This window comes from Vespula pensylvanica, chromosome 7 (assembly GCF_014466175.1).
Source record: "Vespula pensylvanica isolate Volc-1 chromosome 7, ASM1446617v1, whole genome shotgun sequence".
Classification (NCBI taxonomy): domain Eukaryota; kingdom Metazoa; phylum Arthropoda; class Insecta; order Hymenoptera; family Vespidae; genus Vespula; species Vespula pensylvanica.
In genome coordinates, this window is record NC_057691.1 from 7,309,696 (window position 1) to 7,323,172 (window position 13,477).

The 13,477-nt window shown below is 36.5% G+C and overlaps 1 protein-coding gene across 2 annotated transcripts in view; it reads left to right on the forward strand.

Moving 5' to 3' along the window:
* LOC122630731 overlaps positions 1–13,477 on the forward strand; it is a 169,369-nt gene that overhangs the window by 133,775 nt on the left and 22,117 nt on the right. For both annotated transcript variants that reach the window (XM_043815546.1, XM_043815547.1), the window contains exon 4: positions 1,110–1,245. In XM_043815546.1, the coding sequence (XP_043671481.1) occupies positions 1,110–1,245 (136 nt within the window). The remainder of the gene's footprint in view (positions 1–1,109; positions 1,246–13,477) is intronic.

Genomic DNA, 13,477 nt, shown 5'->3' on the forward strand with positions numbered 1-13,477 from the left:
ATCTATCTATCTATCTATCTTTATCTATTTCTTATATTAGAGTTTGTATCGTCTGTCCATCTTCAGTCTTCTTCGATTCGTAGATAAATAGTATGAATAGTACCTATTTCATTCATACTTTTTGCCTGAGGATATCGTTATTACTTCTCATTATTGGTATTGTTATTAATATCGAAGAAAAATAGAGAAAGAGAAAAAGATAAAGAGTTTTCTTACGAGCATAAACGTACGCAGGAATGAAGAAGGGTTGTAGAGATAAAAAAAAAAAATGCAGATACGAGGGTGGTCTGGTCGAAGTCGCTTCTTCTTTTTTTCTTTTTTCGTTTGACAGCCTCGAGTTAATTCATAGTTTTTTTTATTTATTATGTAATCGTATATAATAATTAAAAGTTTATATTAATTATATATATATATAATGATATAAATATATAAATACATATAATTATATGTTATATATATATATATGTTTTAATAAAAAAATAAAAAGAAAAATTATTTTCATGCAGAAAGAAATTTTTTTATTAGACATTACAATAGTTAAGCGTGTTATTTTCTTCATTTTTTTTTTTTTTTTTTTTGGTAGTAAACGATCGTTTAAGGGTATAAATGCAGAAGAAAATGTTTATACCCTTTAACTCCTCCAATGCCAAGGCATTACCGCAATTGGCCACGTTCAAAAGGAGGAAACGGTTTGCTGTTAACGTGCTTCGTACGTTTAGACCTAGGAAACTCCGGCAATAACCCTTTCTCGTGGTAACCCGTAAAGAGACGACGCTCCTAGACGTCACTGTTAAGTAGAAACTTTAAAGTATGTGTGTGTGAGGGTTGGCATATGCGTGTATTAGAGAGACGTGGAACCATTGCCAAATTAGTATCGTCGAAGTGGTTTGTGCCAATAATTAAGTAAACTCTTTGCCAAATATTCCATGCATCTTTAATATAAATATAAATATGAATTTTTTAATATTATAATAACATTATTATTATTATTATTATTATTATTATTATTGTTATTATTATTATTATTATTAATTCATCGATATGAAATATCGAAGTGTGTTATTAGAAAAAAGAAAAAGAAAAAAAAAAGAAAATTCTTTTCGTTTCAGGCAGAGATTGAAGTCGTGGAACAATACAGCGATCCTAGAGATAGCAAAAGTAAGGCTTACATCGAGCCAGGAGCTGAGACTTCATTGCCAACGATTTACAGCAGAGTAAATCGGAATTATTGTCGACCATATACAGGTAAGTTGGTCAAGTGAAATAATATAAATAAATATATAAACAAATAAATAAATAAATATATATGTATTTGAAAACTAATGAAATTATTTATTTAAAGTTATATAAAGTTAGTTTCGTTGATAGAGGGTGTGTATGTATATTACGTACAATGTAACGTTCATAGATATAACTACACCAACTATAGCATCCGATATTCGATAATTCGAACCAGGGCTTATCTATAATATAGAGCTCAACGATAGATCGAAGATAGTTATCCATGGTTGAAGCATGTACTTACTTCTTGCCCTTATCTAATCGAATGAATCATTGCTTTTTCTAAAGGTTGCCTTTGGTGATACTCTCTTGTTTGTGTAGATCAGCATTTCCCAAATTATCTTATACGAAGAATCGATAAATGTTGCTCAGCGAAGAAAAAAGAGGAAAAGAAATTTATGAAAGCTGATATTAGTTCACTATTCTCTATTTATTTTTTATTTTTTTTTTTTTTTTTTTTTTTTTTTTACATAATTAAAATTCGCTTACAATGCGACACAACCTTTACCTTTTAATTTCGAAATGATTAGTAATCAATTTTTAACATTTACATCTGAACTCGTTCGTTCGTTTAATCATTTTTTTAATCCTCGATATTTGATTATAAAAATATCGATATTAAGAAACGATCCTTGAGGAAATTTGGATTATTTATTAGAATACGGCTCGTTGAACAAACCTCGAAGTTAGGCGTAGGTGTATTTTGTAGGAGAATCTCTCGTCTCGGTAATTAACCTCCATAGTTATCTCGCATGGTCGGTATCATCTAGTCCTCTCTGCTTCTAGCTTTCTAACCCTACTCAACAACGACGTAAAGATAGATAGATAGATAGATAGATAGAGAGAGAGAGAGAGAGAGAGAGAGAGAGAGAGAGAGGCAAAGAGAGACAGAGAGAGTATAGTGATATGCATAGCTGGACCAGAGCAGAGTAGTACAGTTCTCATTTCGGTGTCCCCAACCGATGTCCCCGAAATATGCAGATTGCCAAGTAACACTGATCCCGAATAAACAGCGATCCTTGAATTTGCATCCTTACCATATTCATGGGCTTTTAATTCGCGAAGTATCGTGGTGAATGTGGTGTAAGAGATGATAGAGGTAAGAGTTCGCAAGCCGCGGTGAAAGAAGGTTGTGCAAACGTAGCGAGTAAATGTTGCCTTTACCCTCTCGTCTGATCCTGGATGGTTGACGATAGTTAGCTTGGTCCAAGTCGTACAAACCTAAGGTTGGAGGAGAAGAACCCTTTGAAACGTGAACACGTTACCCTCTCTTACTTTGGATTTCCTTCCGGGTGACTATACTCACGTATTACTCGTGTCCAACGATACGAAAGGAATTTACATAGAGCTATATACCGTTTCTTGACTATTGCACATTCATTTTGAACGATTTGTAATTTTATATGAGATTGATTATTTATAGGAGTGGAATATTAGTTCTTCTTTTTCCCTTTTTTTTTTTTTCTTCTCTTTCTCTTACGCGCGAGAGAAATTTTATTAAACTAACAATCTAATCGAATTAACGTTTACGTTAGCTGTTACATCGTATACGTGGAAAATACTAGGTGCGTAGGAAGAAATAGATAGAAGGGAAGAAGGGAAAAAGGAAAGAAAAAGGGGAAAAAAGAGGAAGTGGAGGGTCACTCCGATGGAATTTTCAGTGGTTCGGTATTTGTAAAAAAAAAAGGGGGAGAGGGAGGAAGGGAGGAGGGACACGTGGAACGGTTAAACCGAAATGTCTCGACGTTCTCTATATCCGGAGACCAATGTCGTTCAGGGTCTAGGGTGGTTACCTCCTTCAATGATAATACCTAGAAACTAACCTTCTCTAGGGTTCGATTCGTTTGAACTTTTCAACATTGAGTTCTGTCCCTGACGTTTACTTGCCAGTAAGGGCAATCTACACGGTTCCGATCTCATCCCATAATATGTCGTGTGATATTTAATTAAACTCTCCCTTTTCTGTCCGACGTCAGCACCATCACTGTTAGCTACCATCGTTATCATTACTACTACTACTACTACTACTACTACTGCTACGACTACTACTACTACTACTACTACACTAACAACATCAGTAACAGCAACACCGAAGCAACGACTCGTCCTCTCTCGTTTCGCTCTCGTAGTCTGTAAAGTTTCAAGGGGGTTTTTCAGCACTGCACCTCTTTCCTGTTCCCTCCCTTTCTCTTTCTCTTTCTCTTTCTCTCTTTCACTCTCTCTTTCTCTGTCTTTCTCTGTCTTTCTCTGATCCCTTTCCAGGACTTATTAACCGTTTCCAACAAGACTCTCCCACCGACTCACCATCGACATAGGTTTTTCTTGCCTCGTTCCTGGATTCCCTGTAGGAAGTAATTAAAAATCGAGCGATTAACGAACGGTCCAATCTTTTCCATCGCTTCAATCTTCCCATTCAGATTATTCTGAAATACTTTGCGGCAAGAAATCTTTTCATGGTCATATATCTTTTTCCTTTTTTTTCTTCCCTTTTTCGAGACGACGAGGTAACCGGTATCTAACTGATATACACTTCGAGAGTCGATGTGTCAATGTCATGGATAAGTTCACCGAAACAATGACTTTTTTCTGTAATCGGTTAGCTGAAAAAATGTTCCTTTTCTGTTGGTCGCAGTAAAATTTCCATTGTCTCCGCGGCGATAGTAGAGAATCGTTCCGTCTCTCTCTCTCTCTTTCTCTTTCTCTCTCTCTCTTTCTATCTCTCTCTCTTTCTCTCTGTAGTCCCACGATGATCATCTCTTCGAACTACCCTTCCAGAGAACTTCCCTCATTTCAATTACTGGTACCAGGTGACTTGTAGCTCGTTCCGCGTCCCCGAGCAGTTAACGCGACCATGGGTTCATTGTATGCAAATGACAAGCCGTCCGTTCGTTTGTCCGTTGTCCAGCTTGTAGAAGAGGCGTTCTGTTTCACATTAAATGCTCGTTCGCAGGATCTACGATGTTCGGATCGACGAGCTGGAAGAAGGTAATTTAACAAAAAAAAAAAAAAAAAAAGGAACAAAAAGTAGCATTCCCGCAAAATTTCACACTCCGTCCTGTTAATAATTATATACGGTTAATAAAATACCATGAGAAATATTTTTTATGTTGGACAACCAATTCGTACATCAATATTTATTATTTCTTTTATACATACCTGCCAAAGGTATAATATCTTCTTTGTAAACTTAAAACATGAAAATTTTATGCCGCGAAAATGGTAGAGGATAATCCTCGATCGAAGAAACTTCGGTTATCTTTCTTATCTGTTATGTTCCTAACGCTTGAAGGCTCTTCTTGCGACAATTTTAGTATTCCGTTGCTGCGGGTAAGCGGGTCGGAAAGTTTGTTGGATCGCCACGAAGATGAATAGTTAACGGGACCGTTCCACCCCTTTTCTAGAGGCTCCTCTTCTACTCATTTCCCTTTCTCGAAACGAGATTCACCCTCTTCCTCTTCTCTCTCTCTCTCTCTCTCTCTCTCTCTCTTTCTTTCTATATACACATACACACACGCATATATATATATATATATATATATATATATCTCACTCCTTCAGGAAGCTCTTCTTCCCTATTTCTCACTTTCTCACCCAACAAACTGGATCATTTACAAACTGTCAACGGCATGGTTCTTCCTTGCAACCAATGGCACCAAGTACCTTTCGAATCTCTATCTACCATTTCTCTATCCATCTCTTTCTCTTTCTCTTTCTCTTTGTCTTTCTCTTTGTCTTTCTCTTTCAGACTTTCTCTCCTTCGAGAGATCTTCATTCTCGTGCACAATTTCACAAGTTAGATTAGTGGAACGCTTATAACACAACGACGACGAAGATGAGACAGAGAACTAAGCGTCTCTCCTTTCATATCGAATTCCATGAATTTCTCTTGGTAATAGTAGTCGAAACGCTTTCTCTTGATGATGAGCAAGGATGAAAAAAGGGTTTGGGTAGAATAAGATAGATGAACGAACTTTCGATATAAGAAATTGGAATCCTCGATGGTTTGTAGTAAGAAGTAAATTTTTTTTTACAAAAGGATGGATTTTTATTTTCTTTTTTTCTTAACGAAACATTGAGAATATTTTTTTTTTTTTTTTTTTTTTATCGTAAATGAACGAATCATTTTCTTTTTATTATATGTATGTATATATATATATATTTTTTTTTTTGTTCATTTATTTATTTTTATCGATTAATCAAATCTCAGAATTTTACTTTCTTTTATTATTTTATATTCATAGAGAAAGTCCAAACGAACGAACGAACGAACGAACGAATTAACCTTATCATTTCGTTCCGCGTACCATGAAATTACGTTCCCTTGGATCGATGTGAACGTTTTGACATCCACCCATAGCGACGACCGGGTGGTACCTTTCGAACGAATTCGAATGAAATTACGAGAGAACAATGAACGCAACTACGACGATGGTCGACCGTTTTGTCGAGGATCGATACTTGCTTTAGAACCGACGCAACGAATCAAAACGATTCAGTCAAATAATCTTCTGTTAGATTATTTCAATGAATAGGTGAGCGCTAAAAAGAGAGGGAGGGAGAGAGGGTAACTTTGGTTGAAAATAGTAGAAAGGGGAGAAAATTTAATGGCCGATAAAATAATGGCCTCGTAAATTTTTCATTACGAAAAACTCGTAATTAATCGATCTAAAATCTATAGTTATTTATATAATCGATATATTCGTTAAAACTTGTATTGCAGTTTTATTTTCGTACGTCAGTCCAAATGTTTTTCTCTCGCGTTGGTGAAACGTAGCAATGGTTCTTTTCCTTCTTCTTCCTCTTCTTTTTTTATTATTATTTTTCTTCTTCTTCTTCTTTTTCTTTCCGTCTTATTCCTCGTCTTTTTTTCTCATACTCCGACTATTACCACAGACACGATTATTAACGACCGAACGAATTTCTCAAAGTTCAGCTACGGTTATTTGTTTTCTCCCCATTGCCGGACGATACTAAGAGGTATCAATTTGCCCAGATAACTTTCTGCTGTTTATCTCATTTCGTTTATTTACTCTTCGGAGATCGAAAAAAGATTGTAAAAAACGTGTCTGTTAAATATAATCGTAATTATTTTTTTCTATTTCACAATTAAAATCCGATTATTTTTAATTCCTATTTCTTTTTTTTTTTCGACGTCATTAAAACTGCAATTTTCTTTCTCTTTCACTTTTTTCTTTATTTTTTGTTTTTTTTTTGTATAATTAAACCTTTAGATATGCAATGACACATCGTTTTACAATTCGAAAAAATTCTAAGCAAGCAGTTTTTTTGAAAACATAAGTATAATTTTCAACATAGTGCCAAAATGTTGCGACGAAACGGGATAAGTTCTATTTTGTGCTTGATCTAATATCGAAAAGAGAGAAAGAGAAAGAGAGAGATAGAGATAGATAGATAGATAGATAGATAGATAGATAGATAGATAGATAGATAGATAAAGAGAGAGAGAGACAGAGAGAGAGAAAGAGGGAGGGAACGATTCCCCTCGGGAATTCATTTCATGGGCAATTACAATTAACATTTATGTCACGATTTGCATATCGTTGCGAGATAATTTCGCGAACGCTTAAGCCTAATCTCCTCGTATCAGATGTTGCTGCCCTAGGCTACGAATTTGTCTGCGTAAGTTAGAGAGAAAGAGAGAGAGAGAGAGAGAGATAACGATCGTCTCGACTGGGAAAGATCGTTTGTCTCGAGAAAGTGCGTGTATGGTAAGTGGATAGGGGTGTGAGATCGGAGAAGGGAACAGACAGACTTTAAGATTAGAATATCGTATCTATCGTGTTAGTAAGAGATCGTTTCAGACTTTAACAAACCCGTTTTTCGAGATTAATCGATCTAATTCTATCTTTTCTTTTTTCGATATCAAACGTAATTGAATATTTTTCTCCAAATACTTCTGATTATATTTTACCAATCATACAACTTTCTTTTCTTCAAATTTCATAAAACAATAAAAAATTTCTAATCCCTTCGCTCTCTACCCGCCATTGTTTTCTTTCTCTCTTTCTTTTTAATTTAAAAATAAATCAATTGTAGGTGTTAATTATTGATGAGAAAAAAAAGAAAGGCCGAGGAGAGTGGAACATTTTTTCGAGAGATTCGGCAAACAATTATCGTACGGCACCCTTGATCGAAGGGCACTCGTGTTAGGTCCGATCGAAAAATTTCCATCGGAGCCATCGTCGTTTCGATTAATCGTGCCAAACCGAAAGCAATGGGTGGCTTAACGAAGGAGGAGGATCCGCAATCGGGCCACATTGGTTCTGTCTTCGGACGCGTACCCGTTCCACCCTCGAATACGCAGGAGGTAGTCCAACCCCTTCCCGAACGAAGCAGACGAGCGTGCCTCGCGCGTGACCACCGTTGTAGATTTCAATCGAGCGATGTCTACCGATAGGGAAGCGAATAATCCGTCCATCTCTCGCTATCTCAACTCTCTTCAACCCCCTCGGTCGAAACGACAGTTTCGACGCCACCCCTTTTCCTCGATACTCTTCTATCTCTATCTACCTATCTATCTATCTATTTCTCTCTCTTTCTCTTGTTTTGTCTATCCTTGTCTATCTCTTGACCCCTCGCAACGAAGCAAACATTGATTTTATTCCGAGCAAAATCAATTGAACCTAACGATCCAGCGTGATGCTCCCCCTCTCTCTCTCTCTCTCTCTCTCTCTCTCTTTCTCTCTCTTTCTCTCTCTTTCAAATGGTCACTCTTAACGAGGAACAAAATTGTTCACGGGATTCCCTATTCCCTCTGAATCGTAAAGGGACTTCTGCTCATAATTACAACCACTTTATCGCAATTTCGTGGAACTTTTACTACAGGTGTTACTCTATCGTTCGATCGTCCAGAAAACGTACCCACTCGAGAATCGAAGTGGTTTTATACGTCTGGGTTTGGTAATATAAAAGGGTGTTCGCGAAATTGTTTCCTTTGTTTTTTTCTTTTCCTTTCTTTTTCTCCCTTGTCTTTTCTATTAAAAATTTTTTTTTCTTCGTTTCCATTCTTTTTTCAAATTATATCCTTTGTATCATCGTCCCAATCAATGATTATTATCGTCGTTCGTTATTTATAAAGAAATAACTTTCGATGGACGATGGTCCTCCACTTATCAATACACTTCGTCGAGACACTTGTACGCTCTCGCGTCTCCACGAGTCCTCTCGTTATATTTTTGAGAAAGTTTAAGAGAGAACAATTTTTCCACTTAATTCATCACCCCTAATCCCTCCGTCTCTCTTTCCTCCACAACCCTCTCTCCTAACTTCTAACTCCCCAACTACCAACTTCCAACACCGTATATCTCAAGAGGTCCGAGGAAAGTGTCGGTCAAATCGACTCTCCATTTTGTCGTCACGCGTGAAAGGTTGAACGAAAACATTTTCAACTTTGACTTGGGTTCGACTGAAGAAATATTAATTCTGTTTCTATCCGTCATAAGGATAAACGCGTATCTGTTTCATTTCTTTTTTCTTTTTTCTTTTTTTTTTTTTTCTTCTAATCTGAACAATTGAGAAATAAATAAACAAAGGAAAGTTTCATTTGATCGCGTTTATTTGTAAATCGTGTTTATATGCATTATCATTTATAAATTGTTCTCCGAAGATATGCAAATTTATATGTAATAAATTCGACGATGTAGAAAAAGGAAAACAAACAAGTTTTTGCTTACCCACAGCCCTACTATACTTCAATTCAAATTAATATTTCCGTCGATCGATTAAAGATCGATAATAAATAATTTTTTCTCATGAGGCGTCATTCTAATTGGTTCAGTAGAGTTTTATCGATCTTACGATATCGAAGGAACATAGACTGCGATCTTCAAATGAAAGAGAGAAAAAAGAGAGAAGGACTTGATCGTGAAAAGTCTGCTCGCGATTTCTACGACGACGACGACGACGACGACGACGACGGCGACGACGGCGACGACGATAACGACGATGACGACCTTTAGTCGTCGTGAGTTAGGACGGCCGGAATAAAATTACTGGAGTAAGTAATTTGAGGACAGAGCAAGTAATTGCCACTCCAAACGCTCAAAGGCGTGTCCCTCTGCGCCTTTTAAAATCAGCACTCCGGCTTCGGCCGGAAGCAGCCTCCCTTTCCTCCCCTTCGGATCGCACGCACGTTCCTTTCCCACTTTCTACGTAGATCAAAGGATCTTCCCTCTCTGGATCGGGCCCTTCTCACTTTCTCTCTCTCTCTCTCTCTCTCTCTTTCTCTCTCTCTCTCTCTCTCTCTCTCTTGCGTCTTGCATTCGCTTTTCATGCATAAACAATAACGCTTATGACGATAAAAATTCTTTTACCTTAAATACCATGAAAGCGTCATCGATTTTATGACTTTTATTAAAATTTTTTCATGCAAGAAGCTCGCCTCAGACAAACGTATTATATTCTAAAGCTGTGATAAATAAAAAATATTTCCTTTTTTTTTTCTATTTACCACAGATTTAAAAAAGAGCGATCCCATTCGTGGCACTTGACCCTGCGGAATAATCTTGAAAATATTAATAAAAAAAAGGAAAAGAAAAGGAAAAAAAAATCTCGAAATATATGCTTCGGTGGAAATAAAAAAAGGAAGAAAAAAACGAGAAAAACAGAGACAGAGACAGAGAGAGAGACAGAGAGAGAGAGAGACAGAGAGAGAGAGAGAGAGAGAGAGAGAGAGAGACAGGCAGAAAGAGCAAAGGCACGTAATTGCCACTTAAAGCGTTCAAAGACGCGAACCCCAGGCGCCTTTCCTTTAATTTTCTATGTCGCGAGAAAGCCGCGAAAAAAGTGAGGAGTCCGTTCTAGCACCGTTAACGTTGCCCTTTTTCCATCCTTCTCTTTCTCTCTCTCTCTCTCTTTCTCTCTTTCTCAGATTTCTTCGGGATTCGTTTCTCGTGTCTCGACACGAGAGAGTAATCAAAGAAGGGAAAGACCAGCTTGCTTGAAGATTTGACTGGGTCTTGTAATCAGTGGACCACTTAGAATCACCTTTCGAAACCAACAACAACAACAACAACCATCGCCATCATCACTACTACTACCTGTTTCGCAAAGAAGACAACTTTCATAGATTTCGTCTGGTTCTAGAAGATTTTTAAGGGTGACTGTTGGTTGGTTTGAAGATAGACGGGAAAAGATGGGTCGGGTTAGAGGGTGGGGATAAGGGTGAGGAGGTGGATTGGGTGAGGGTAAAGAGTGAAAAGGCAAAGATGAGAGGACGACGAATTTTCTTTCAAAGTATACCTCGGTCCTCAGCACTTCTTCTTCTTCCTTTCTCATCTTTCCTTAAGGTCGCTAACATCTTTCTTTCACTGCTTACCGTGACCCCAGTAATGGTGACTTTGGGCTCGTTAGTAGCTTCTTCTTCGGATCTTCATCTTTTAAAGACAAGACAAGAAAATAGATCTGTATGTATACCATTGAGACAGATGATATATACTAGGTATATATTTTAATGGATCATTGATCTTCGCGAAAGATCGTTCGATTAAATATGATTCATTAAAAGTACCCTGATCGAATTTTTGTATTATCATTATTATTTATAATAAATCTTGCTCGTTATCTTTATCGTCGCTCTTTATTAATTCGTTATTTATAAACACTCCCATGAGATAATGAGAAATATTGAAACGAAATATCGAAATAATATGCAGATGTTTTAAAACAAATTCATTATTTATATTTATTGTCGATCTTAACAAAAATTGATCGATGAAAGAAACATCCGTGAAAGCTTTATGAGGTTTATTATAATAATCATAGAGTAAAGTCGATCGTTCGACGAACCCTTCGAATGATAACGTGACACGTTTGGCACGTTTCGCTAAGGCAAAGATCCCAGGATCGTAACCATGGATTCTGATATAGCGTCGTTGCCAATAACCGAGATTGCCTTTCATTTTGTTGTACTCTCAGACTCCTCCTAGTAATCTTTTGGCTATGTCTTCGTCTTCTTCTCCTTCTTATTCTTCTTCTTTTTTTTCGTCGTCGTCGTCGTCGTCGTCGTCGTCGTCATCTTCTTCGTCTTCTTCTACCTTTTCTTCTTGCTCTTCTTCAAACATGAAAGAAGAAAAAAGATACGGCTCGTGATTTCGTTCAGGTCCAGAAAATGGCCATCTGTGTTGCTATATACCTTATAGGGGTTCTTTTTCGAAAGATTCTTTTTCCCCCTTTTACCTCTTGCTTTTTCTTTTTTTTTTTCTTTTTGCCACCATAGCACGATACAAGAATCGACCCCAAAACGACGTCCCCCACACGTGTCCCCCTATAATCGTGCGAGTGTCTTGGTTTCTTCTGTCATATTCATCGGTTATGTTACGAGGACAATATCTAATAAAAAAAAAAAAGAAAAAAGGAGGAAGAGAAAAAATAGCGAAGTCAAGTAGCCGATAGTCAAGGACAACCCCAAAATCATCTCGAGCCTTTTTATATATATATATATATATATATATATATATATATATATATATATTGTAAAGACTTTTCATGGACTATTTTTGTCGTCCTTGTGCTTAGTATTATATTAAATCGATCGAAGAACGAAATCTAAGAAGAAACGCGGTATCATCATTTTATTCCTTTGACTGTTGGAGATTTCATCGCAAAAATTTTATTATTTTCATTTTCTCCTTATAGATAATACGATAAAGAGATTTGACTGTGACGCTACGGGAAAATTCGATTTCGAATTAAATTTTACGATCAACTTTCCGATCTAATATTTGTATAATATTGAAATGCGCTCGATCGAACCTAGATATTACCTACTTTGTAGATTTTTCTTTCGATTACTTATCCTTTTTCTCTTCTTCTTCTTTTTTTAAATTACACTTGGCAAGAGATTTCTCAGTTGGCATGGATCCGCTTGGATCTCCTTTGGAAGGAAAGAGAATAACGTTCTTTAATCTGGCATCGATAATAAAACTATGCAATAATAATACTCTCGAACTGTTCTCTTTAAAACTAAAAGACCGAATTGTTAATTACAACTTTATATATATATATATATATATATATATATATATATATATTTTTTCTTTTTTTTATCTTCTTTTTCTTTTCTGCCTCTCTTTGAGAGTACTGACCTTGAGAAACTTCCTCAACTATTATTGTAGTTCGAAACTTAACAAATCTAATTTTAGAGATATTATTTCTCAACAATAATGAACGTTACCCTTTTCAATCCACGATAAAAAGAAATCTTAGTAATTTGCAAATAATCGATGAATAAATTTTATTGTTTGTATAGAAATACCTGAGATATTAACTGGTCGATTCTGCTGGTTATTCTCTCGATCAGGTCTATGAGTATTAATTCATGCAGAATCTAAGTAGCTGTCACTTGGAAAATCATCCCTCCATGGATTCGTTCATAGAACTATCCGATAAGCAGTAGGGTTATTCTCTCTCTCTCTCTCTCTCTCTCTCTCTCTCTCTCTCTCTCTCTCTCTCTCTTTCTCTCTCTTTCTCTCTATACACACACACACACATACACACGCACGCACATATATACACACATCGCAACTGCATCGAGCTTGCATCGTTTCGTGTTGTCCGTAGTGATTGCTGGACGGTGGAGGGTTGTCGCTCAGGCTCCCTAATAGATTCATTAGGGATGCCATCCCTCGTCCCTCGAGTTGCATCCAACATCCCGAACCAGTACTGCACTATCCTTCTCTCTGTTAGTCGTTATCTTCGTTGCACGATGCATTCTATCTCTATCTCCATCTATCTATCCATCTCTCATTCTCTCTTACTCTCTCTCTCTCTCTCTCTCTCTTACTCTCGTTTAATAGAACGTTTCTATCCTTCCTCCGTGAAATATCCAACGGCCCAGTGGATGTCTCGTAAATCTGATTATTGATCGGTAATCAATATCCTTGCAATTTGGCGGTATGCCAGGACGCAGTGTGTGGTCTATGAGCCAGAGTGTATGTATGGGTATGCACCATGTGCATCCATTTTGTTTAAATATAAATTGTTTTCTTTTCTTTTTCTTTTTTTATTTATTCATTCATTTTTTTCTATTTCTTTTTTTTCGATTTTTATAAACGAATCGATCGATCAACTGTGATGATTTTAAAAATCATCACTTTACAATCATTGATGATATATTCGTTGTCGTTAAAAAATGTATATATATATATATATATATATATATATATATATATATATA